Below are 10700 nucleotides of genomic sequence, written 5' to 3'. Positions count from 1 at the left end.
ATTGGCTAATGGCCATCGAAGTGCAGTCACTGCAGTCACTATATTTTGCTTATTCAAGAATATTACCATTGATCCAAGTAAAAAAGAAGTGAAAAACAGAATACAGAATCCAGAACTGATTGGGATAAAATGTAGAAAAGCGAATGGAAGAAGACGAAAATAACAATTTCTAATTTTTCACAAGGTCCTCAGTCAATAGTCTCAAGACAGCCTTTCTCAAACAAAAGTACTAAAGTAAACCTCAGGTACAAGAAAGGTCTAAAGTCTGGCCTTGTATATTCATCGCATATTCATTCCCAAAGTACCATACAGAAGCACGTGGTGCCTTTGATAATGTATTTTCCTAGACGGCAATAGGTGGCGCACTCGTCTGTATATTTCCCATTGATTGATATGGCTTGGCATGGAAGAACCATAGACATATTAAATTAATAAGGGGTAATAAGTCTATGGGAAGAACCATCATTATGTGCTTATGTAACAGAAATTTTTTTCTCGTAAATAGTAAATAACTGTGGGCAGATTGATTAAAACTCATATATATATCAAGTAATTTATTGATATCCACAACTCAGAAAATCAATGGAATCATTTGGGTTTTATATATAATAACTAAACCTAGAGTTATAACTCTAGGTTTAGTTATTATATATAAAACCCAAATGATTCCATTGATTTTCTGAGGAATAATTTGAAATTAAAGCTTACAAAAAGTCGAGATTAACCTTATTTTATAATCATATTCTTATAGAAGTTGATTTCAGTCTACTTCGAGCTTGCGGAAGTTACCAGTTATTCCACATAAAGAATCCCCTTCGGAACCGCAAGACACACCACCTCTTCTCAAGGCAGAAACTGCTCCTTCTTTTTCCCGTTCAGAGAAAAGATTCTCATCAACCTCCATCGTGTCATGAGACATCAATATTGGATGGGATATTTTTAGCTCTTCCTTCCATAAATCTGCAATAACGAAAGAAAAATTCCCGTAGAATATCGAACAAATCATAATGAGTGATGAGAGTAATAAACATTAGGTTCAACTGATAAAACCTAATTACCTATCATTTCAGCCATTGGTATTTTGCCACCATATTCCTTAGGTAAAACATCCCTTTCCAGATAACCGCTTTCTAAACAGTCTTCTATGCTCGTGTATAACTTGACCCTCTTTCTGATTTTCTCAGAGATTAATGACATACCGAAGTCGATTGCGAATTTCATGGAGGGATGGGCATTTATGCAGTGCACCTCTTTGTGTCTCATTGGAAGTGTTTTCTGGAAAGGAAATTCCTTACTTAGTACATAGGTATATATTTTTATAATATTAGGAATCCATTAAGGTAGGTCAACATCAGTGGCGTTAACTGCGTAGGAAAAACCATTAACCATTATAACAATATAACATCTGACACCCAGTGCAAATTAATCGAAGGCCTCCCTCCCCCCTTAAAGTATGTGCTCAATATCTTTTGGGTTGTGGGCACAGTATAGACACCAAGTAAATAATTCAGTTCATTTGATCTAGAGTGCAACTACTGGTTGGTGTCTATACTGTGGTTGTGGGCCCATGGCATTTTTGTCCGTTCTGCCACCCTATTGTTACGGCACTGATTATTCTATTTTTATTGAAAATGTACATTTATTTTATTAGAGAAGTTTAGAGTTAAGGAGCAGAATACGATGGTTTCTGAATAGTCAATTGAAATAATTGAATGGTATACATCAAAACTCTAACAATCTCACTTTGAATAGAACAAGAGAATTATTTTGTAGGTAGAATCCACTAATATTTCTGACCGCTATCAAGCAGTCGTGGCCGAGCGGTTAAGGCGTCTGACTAGAAATCAGATTCCCTCTGGGAGCGTAGGTTCGAATCCTACCGACTGCGGTAGACAACTTTTTTATTGTATTTTGTCAGTGAAAAATTTTTAATATCGTTAGAGACTCTGATATCGCGTTTTTCGATCCGAGTTTGTAATAATTAGTTTTTTTCCTGAAGTTATAGAACATGGTTTCCGAGATAGTAACGGCAGGTCGCCATCTTCAATGAATCTCCATATATATAGGTACATCAACAAATTCCTCCCCTACGAATTAAATTTTCGCTTTATTCTTCTCCAGGTAAATTGAACCATTATGAAGGAAAAAGCAGACACTTGTCAGAAAACTAGATTTCGCAGTTAAGAAACTGCTTTTTACCTGCGGCTCACACATTTCGAGTTAAGTATATAATGCTGGTTACAGTTCGAGTCGTTGGGCCGAAGAAGTTTTACCTTCACCCATCTGTAGATGCCTTTGTGAGAGCAAAACACCTATAGCAAAGACAAACTTGTCTCTGTAGTTTATGAACTTTGTTCTAGAATAATAGCAATCGGCTTTCTCGGATTGCAGGGGATAACCTTTTATTCTATACTCTAAACTCTATAGCCCGTTTGCAACAGCCGAGAATTCTCTAGAGAATTTACTCGAAAATTCATGCGCCGTGAATTATTTACCGTTACATACGCCCTTTCGGCAGAATTCTCTGTAATCTGTGTTCTCTGTTCAGATGCATACCACAGATTACAGAGAATCTGTAATCTATGTAATCTGTGATGCATACAAACAGAGACTCTATGCATACAAAATAATCTCTGCCGTTTTCTTGCGAGAATTTTGTAGAGAATTCTTTAGATAATTCTCGGGCTAAAAACTTAAAAACTGCCAGCAGTTCAATAGCTCTTGATTGTCGGGATACATATACTAAGCACCGAGAGAGAAATTCAGATGATTTAGAAGGTTTTTATGATTTTTAAGGCAAATTGGATCGAAAAGGTAGATCTACTGCCCTGCTGGTTTTGTAAGAATGTGAGGACTCTGAATTATAGCGCTAATAATCATTTGACATTTGACTTCGTTCGTCCGGTCAAGGCCGCCCTCATAAGTATAGTAAAAAGGAACTAGAAGGCTTCTGCTAGAAGGTATTGAACATATCCTAAAGAACTGGTCATTCTAATGCAGAGCGGAGGGAAAAGACCATTCATTCAGAATACCTATATTAGATTATAGAAAATCAAAGAAAAAATTACCTCGCCGTTTTTAACAATGCGAACGGCTTCTTTGATTGTGAAAAGTGTCAAATAAGGGAAGCCGACACCCTTGCCATCAGCAAAATGGACGAAACCCCTAACTTGGTTCTCCTCATCTTCCATCAAAGTTTCGTAGACTATACCGTGGATGCGGCACATGTCACCTTGCGTGAATCTGTCCAAGTCAAAAACACCTTCCGACCATAATCATGAAAAAAACATTTGTTTGACGTTACATATCTTTTGAACAATGAACAAAAAATTAACAACATTATAATTCTTAACTATCAAAGAATTATCAAAATGGAAAAGATGGAAATTTTTCGAATACATCAAAAATATTCTACCGACCTGGTCTAGCTATAATAACCCTTCTTCCATTTTTGTCCCTCTTAGGACTAGCGAACATATATCCCAAATTTGTTAGCTCTATCATTTGCGGAATCCTGATGTCTAGGCAGGAAAATGCAACTCCGAAGGTCTGCCTCAGGAGGAGATAGCGCTCCAACGCTATACAGGCTGATGTGACGATATATTTTTTGAAACGAAGGAAACGGAGTAGAAAACGAGCATCTGGAAAGAAAATAAATTAGTTATGTGCATTTTCCAAGGCAAATGAAGAAAGAAGTTGGACAGGTTAACACTCAATGGTCTAGCATTTTTTAACTGGACTCTAGCTAAACAAATTGAACTTCAAATTTAAAAAGTCTACTTAGAAAACGCATTCTGCCAAACAATCTTGAATGGAGAATGAGATCTGCAATTCTTTTTCATAAGTTTTCACCTACCCATTCTGCAGTTTTTGATTCTTGGATTTTGTTTGATCCATAAACGCATAGATTCCAGGGCTGTCCTTCTGCTGTGGTCATCCTCTCGCAGTTCCTCCCTTGCTATGCATTGCGTTTCTTCAGATAGGGGGCATAAGTAATCGTCTTCCTCTGTCACCCATTTACGTTCGGTCATTTTTACTGTAATAACTGATATTTTTTTTTTATAATTTGGCTGTATCTATACATTTGGACTTCAAACAAAGAGTGAGCGGCTTATGACAAAGTTCTTAGCAAGATCATCAAAACAAATAAAATAATATCATTCTATGGATGGATCTAAAAAAATACTTAGTTATTCTAGAGCGAGAAATGATATTTATTTCTACATTCAAAAAATGTTGTGTAATGAAGCCCTATACTTAATAATTTAGAGAAATTAAAGTAAAAAGTTTATTAAAGAAGTAAAAGCAGATTGATGTTTTGATGGAATGAGTCAGAGTAAATACCAAAGAAAAATCGAGAATACCAGTCTTTTCAAAACTTACGTTTTTATATACTCTGATTCGAAATAAATTCTAAAAAACCAAATTGAAATTTTTCACTTGGGCAAATTAATTTTCCTGTCGTTTGCTCATAATTTTCTATGTAAATGAATATACAGGGGCATACCGTTAAGAAAATTTCTCCTCTGTCACAAGCCAGTACACCACAGTGTTTTGGACTAAGCACACAGACTGCAAATTTGGGATCATCGAGATGTAATTTAAGGAAATGAAACATGTATTTAACTAGTTGTCCCCCCATTTCAACGTTGATTACCGCGTAATGTTGAGGAGGGCAAGACAGACAATTGTTCTGGTATGGATATAGTTACAATGATATATTTCGACGCCAAGAAAAAAGAGAACGTGGTTTGAAGTAAGTATGTAGCACAGTCTGTAATGTTCGTAAACACTCTCGAACTGTAGGAGTTGAACTTTGCTATTATCGAGCATGTTGTCTGTTATTCATAGAAAAAACTCAACCTAATATTGAACAATCTTCGAAAGTTCTGTGGTTCGAAATTCGAAGTACCCGGCGTTTTCTAGCGAATTCCATTGGTAGAACTGGTGAGCAGCGAGTGGGCATTGTGAACTGAGTACAAAATTACAAAAGATCTACAGCTAATTTTACCGATTGATTTTGTTATATGTATTTATATTTACCTATATATTTTAGTTCCGTGATCGAACTTACAGAAATTATTGGGGATCTTTTGTGACCAGATCTTAAGATGGGTACGGACCCTACTGGGGATGTCAATAATTCTTAAATGAACTCTATCATATTTATAGGTTTTCAGGGTTTCTCATATGCATCTTGGCCATAATTACCTGATTATTGATGAATGATAATTCGCCCGATAATTTCAACACTACATTCGACAATAATATTCATACTACTGATGCTAATCCAATCTTTGAATAAACAGTGCATTTTCAGAGCGAATCATGCAAATAGCTCCCCCTCATTGCATTGCAACAACTTTTTCTCAATTAACTAATCATCGAAATGGTTTTTCAATCAACGGCATTGCTTATTTACTTTCACCGATCTGAGTCCATTAAGAGAGTAGTACGATTTTTGCAGACACAGAAATGCATAGGACCGAATCATCAGCATTGAATATACGGTGTGGCTCACATAAACCGGTCCATCTGGGATATTGAATTTTCTTGAGATTCTTGGATGCATAGATATATATGTTTAAATTCCATTAATTAAAATGCTAGAAGAATATTCTGTAACACTTCAAATGTTTTTGAAATGTAGAATAAAAAAACAAAGGTGTGGGAATCCACAGGGCTTTATAATGCGTGGAGAATCATATCTTAGGGGAAAAAATTAGTATTAAACTCTGTTTAATACTCAATGACTCTAGGAAGATAAATGCTGAGTTGAGACAAACCTGCTTTAAGAAAGAGAACAATGAATATCTCATGATGTAATTATTGCATAATGATGCTAGCAGATTTTGTGTAGGTCAGTAGTTATAGTTCATCTAGTCTCTTTCAGGAAGTCCAGCAGAATGAGGACAAATAAAGTGTTATAGGTGCGTACAGGAGAGGCAATTTCATTTGTTTACTCCGAGATAAATATTCAACTTCCTTGTCATTAATGTCATGCCAAAGACGTTTTTCGAGGTTGTATAATGTTGGAACAATCATCGTAGTTGTATAATGTGTTGCAAGACTTCAATATACAGGGTGTTTCATGAGTCGTTAGCCTAATGATGAATGCAGGTCATCCAGGCCTTTCAGAAAACTTGCTTGTTTTGTATCCTAAGGCTATTAGTTTCGGAGATACGGGGCGATTGAATATGTAATTTCAAAAAAATTCGCAGCTCGACTTTGCATACTTTAAAACACTTTTTTACGAACGCTCAGTATGTGCTGAGGGTTTAAAATGAAGAAGAAATGAACAGAATTTAAAATAATTCAGAATCTCGGCAAAGGACAATAAATATTATCACCGAAGGAATAAAAACAGGACCGCATTACGAAAAAATTACATAAAAGATGAATTCGTCCGGTTCTTATTCCCTTTTGACAAGTGTGCCATGCAAAGTGAAAATTGAATTCCTTGGAATAAATTATGTAGTTTTTCATGGCAATAACGAACTTGCTGTAAGGGATATAAAAAATATAGATTTTGGGGCTTCAGTGAAAAATTATGGTATTCTGAGTACTGCCCTGAGAATATTGATATTTCATGAACCGTTTGGAAGAGCTTTCTGAAATGAACAAACCCATAAAATTTGATCGAAATCGGAACTTTCATTCCAGAATTATGGCTATCGCAAATATAGGTCATGAATCGCCCCGTATCTCCGAAACTAATAGCCCTAGGATACAAAATAAGTAAGTTTTCTGAAAGGCCTAGATGACATGCATTCACCATAATCACCATTGGGCTATGGCCAACGACTCATGAAACACCCTGTATATATTCTCTACTCTCTGGTTCGCCAATTCCGAAGATAATATTTTGGCTTTGATAGGGATAAATAGGATAATATCGAAATAAAAAGTATGAGAATCAATCAATAAACATTAAAGTAGAATGGTAGACAATGATGAGGGATGCTTACATTCATTTATAATTTATTAACTCAAAAATTTAACAACCCCGGAGGAAATTTCGACACAAAACATCATTGTTTGTTTCCCTTCAAACATTTTCTTTTGAAAATGATCAGCTGGACAGAGTATTCTGCAATCTGTGGGCTAGCTGATATAAGAAATAACTACTTATGGAAATAGAGCAGAAACATTTGCAATCTGATACCTCCAACAAAAAAAAACTGACTAAAATGAGTCAGAATACTGCCCTTTTCGAAAAATGAAAGCAAAAGAAAAATGACGTAAATGTACTTTCAATACTTCGATTTATCGCAGGTGAAGAATGCAGGCTTCACTTTCAAGTTATGTAACGAGAAACTGGAATATAAATTGGTCTGCTTGAGTTTTTCTGAATTACGCATGCATTCATGTGAAATATGGAATTGAGTTTTATCCTTTTAACTAATAAATGTTTGAGTAAATTCAGGTCATACGAGTCGATAGGCGTACCGCCTATTTTGAGTTTTGGAATCAATTTTTGAATTGGTCCATTCTCGAATCTTAAAAGTTGTTTTTTTTGGTGCAGCACAGGCCGATTTTTTTTGCTTGGTATTTCCATGGCAGTGGCGGTCCCAGGAGTGATTTTAGGGGGAGGTGAAATCCTATACTTGAAATTCTGGAAGGTGTCCGTTGATATAAAATAGCTATATATCTTCATAATTGTGATATAAGCTATATGTCTGAAAGAAAACTACTTTGGAACTTATTCTTATTTGAAGGGGAAAGTAAAATCACTTTTCGATATTCGAAAAAATTTCACTCTACTCAAAAAGCAACTCTTCTAATAATAAAACTCAAAATTTCATCGACGTCAGTGCAACCTTCAGGTCTTGACCAATTTTTAACTGAACCCATATTTTTCAGGATTCTTCGAAGGTCTACTTTAGAGTCGTTTATCTCTCGATAAAAGTAACCGTAGATGGAAATGTGACACATATTCTGAAAGAACAACTCTTCTAGTAATAAATCTGAGAATTTCATCCATCTTGGCGCAACCGTTCGGTCTTGAAGAATTTTCAACTGTTATTGAACAGTTTTTCTGTATTGACAATACGTTTTCAGCGCCATCTCATTGTCAAATGTGTTTTTATTGGCCAAAATGTAGTCGATTTTCTTTACTACCGTTATGAGGGCGTTTCCTATCTTTCTACTCTATAATCTTTGAGATATTATTATTTGTCTATGCACCTAAAAGAGTAGCAATATTCTACAAATACATTTTTTATAACATACATTTACAGAACACTGCAAGATCTTTGATTATAGTATTCTGCAAATTATTGATAGCTCTCTATATGAATAGATTCAAAAACTCGAATAGATTCCTTCAAATAACCATGATTAATTACAGCTTTCTACTACATATGTTACAGTGTTCTGCAAAGTTTTTATAGTTTTCTGTATGAATTGATATAAAATTTGAATAGGTTGCTTTCTTTGTGTGGGAGTTATTATAGATTCCTATTTTGTACAACCTAATTAGAAGACAATATAGAAAATAGATGGATCTGCCTACATATTGAAACAATTCGAAACGAACCAACGGAAAACCAGTTTTGTAGCAGGAATTCCAATCGGTTAAAACTTCGGAAGTCGGGTATCCATATGATCCTGTGGATGCAGCAGCAGCAGTTTGCCGGCGCTGGGTGCTGCGGTCGCGCGATTTAAAAACGACGGGCAAAGACATTTTGGCATTCCGAACTGGATAGCTGGCGCCGCCAATACAACGTGGTTTTATTTCTGTTCCAACACACATGTTCGACACGCCGCCTCCCTATTTGTAAACACAGTAGACCGTAGTCACTATTGTAATTTTTCTATTTATCAGTATTTCGCTAATTAACGGATTGAACCGACGGAACCCCAATTGTTCGTGCTTTTCGGCGTTAACAGTGAGAAGAATAGAAGAAAAGTTAGCTGTTGAAAGCAAAGAAGACGTTTCGTGCTAGTTGCGACTTGGGATTCATGACATAATTCAAGAATAGGTAATTTAGTATGTTGGCATGATAAACGTGCTGAACCAATGAAGACTTAAGTACATATGAATTAACCTTGCATGCCTTGGGGCTCGCAAACTTGAATGGCATGCGATTATAGGCTGGTCTTTCCTTTGTTATATAAATAATGTTCTTCCTTCTGTTCTTTAGCAAAGTTTTAGGAATCCTTTCGTTTCTTCTGACTTCTGTTGAAATTTTCTAGACTCTATATAGCAAGGAGGTAATTATCCCAATTCAATTTGATTGTCTCTTGCTGGGTATATGAAGATGACACTGATTTTTCTTTTCTGAAAAAATCAACTATCCAGTTTGCAATCAGCATTTTATGAACACTGAAAATCTTATTTCATGGCCCGAAAAGAAAAGGTGAAGCATTGTCCAAGGTATTTTTCTGAAGGAAATTAGGAAAATCTAAAAAACATCAATAAAATTGCTGGAGTTTTATTCTGAATATTTCAATATACAAGTTTTCCTTAGATTTATAATGAGTTTTCCAAACTAACACATCCTTTATGACCTTGTAGTTACAAAACTGATTCTGGAAAGTCGTGTTTTGAAGGGAATTTCACTTCATTCTTGCCCCCTTTCAATTTTGAAATTTATAGGTAGAATCACAACCGTCTTCCTTATATACGGCTGTGGTAGAATGTCATGGACCTTGGCATAGATGTTTACCTATTGAAAAAGTATATGGTAGAATGACATATTATTGCAAACTTATTTTCTGTCATAGTATGGCAGTGGTTGTGTTGCTTCACACAGATAAAAAAAAAATCGAACAGATTATCGAATTTCAAAAATTGAAGCTATATTTCCTTTTCAGCTATACATAAGAACACTGTAATCCAACTTTCGTCAATCATTCGTTATCTGATTTTCCCATGAATAAAACTCTAATTTGTTAGTGTAGAAACAATAACTGGAAAAACCAATAAACTGCTCTGCGAATTTTACACCAAGTTTCAATATAATTTTCAATTATCTGACTGATAATTGAGCTGTGGGCTCCAGTCAAATTGTAGGTATAATGCCGTTGGGTATATTATAGACATAGAGCAATACTTGATATTAAACATCGTTATTATTAATAACATATATAGTTCGAATTTCAAGAATCCCGTTCCAACAATGATTGAAATATTGTTTTCCACCCAAAATCAATCGATCAAAGTCACGAGCCAGAAAGATCGTCTAGTATTTTCAACTTTTTATTTTTACGCTCTCATCATTTCGTTCTATCCCGTTTTTTACAATGTTTTGATGAGACATGTTCGAGCTTCCCCCAAGCAATCAATTTTTATCTTTTGGAAACGCGTTGGCTTCTCCCATTCTGTTTTGTGCTTTTTACGTATTTTTTGTCATTACCCCTCGTCAAAGGGAAAATGATTAAATGTGTATCTCAGCATCCATTTGCATGCCATTTTCCTTTTTCTTTGTCAGTGGGTACCCTTACAGGGTCGATGGCATCGAAATCAAGGCTTTTATTGAACATTCTAATGGGAAAACATGAGAACTCCGTTGTTGGGGGAGAATCATGCCGAAGACGAGGTACAGCATAAAACATTTAGGTATACTGTCCTTGTAGTGAGAATTTCGTCAATTTATATATGTTTAGATGAAGCTATTTCATGAAAGCCATTAGTGTTTAATTATATTTCCATAACCAACTATAGAAGAGCCTGCCAGAAAGTTTTCAGCGTAGCA

At 35.4% G+C, this 10700-nt stretch overlaps 2 protein-coding genes and 1 non-coding gene across 3 annotated transcripts in view; 2 read left to right on the top strand and 1 right to left on the bottom strand.

Annotated features, from left to right (window-relative positions):
* Positions 1–638: 638 nt before the first annotated feature.
* Positions 639–4567, bottom strand: LOC123317871 (alpha-tocopherol transfer protein-like). Its single transcript, XM_044904484.1, has 6 exons — positions 4508–4567; positions 3857–4036; positions 3420–3641; positions 3069–3262; positions 1059–1275; positions 639–960 (listed from the first exon to the last, which is right to left on the bottom strand). The coding sequence occupies exons 2-6, from the start codon at positions 4029–4031 to the stop codon at positions 761–763; spliced, it is 1008 nt and encodes a 335-aa protein (XP_044760419.1). The 5' UTR covers positions 4032–4036; positions 4508–4567; the 3' UTR covers positions 639–760.
* On the top strand, positions 1807–1888 carry Trnas-aga. Its single transcript has one exon. It is a non-coding gene; the product is annotated as a tRNA-Ser (tRNA).
* Positions 4568–8570: 4003 nt separating the features above from the next.
* The window catches only part of LOC123311237 (capon-like protein), a 106329-nt gene continuing 104199 nt past the window's right edge, over positions 8571–10700 (top strand). The window contains exon 1 of the mRNA XM_044895146.1: positions 8571–8984. The gene's annotated coding sequence lies outside the window, so the exon portion shown is untranslated. The remainder of the gene's footprint in view (positions 8985–10700) is intronic.

Source organism: Coccinella septempunctata, chromosome 1 (genome assembly GCF_907165205.1).
Source record: "Coccinella septempunctata chromosome 1, icCocSept1.1, whole genome shotgun sequence".
Lineage (NCBI taxonomy): Eukaryota > Metazoa > Arthropoda > Insecta > Coleoptera > Coccinellidae > Coccinella > Coccinella septempunctata.
Note: the sequence above shows the minus strand (reverse complement) of the source record. Positions and strands in the feature narration are given on the sequence as shown.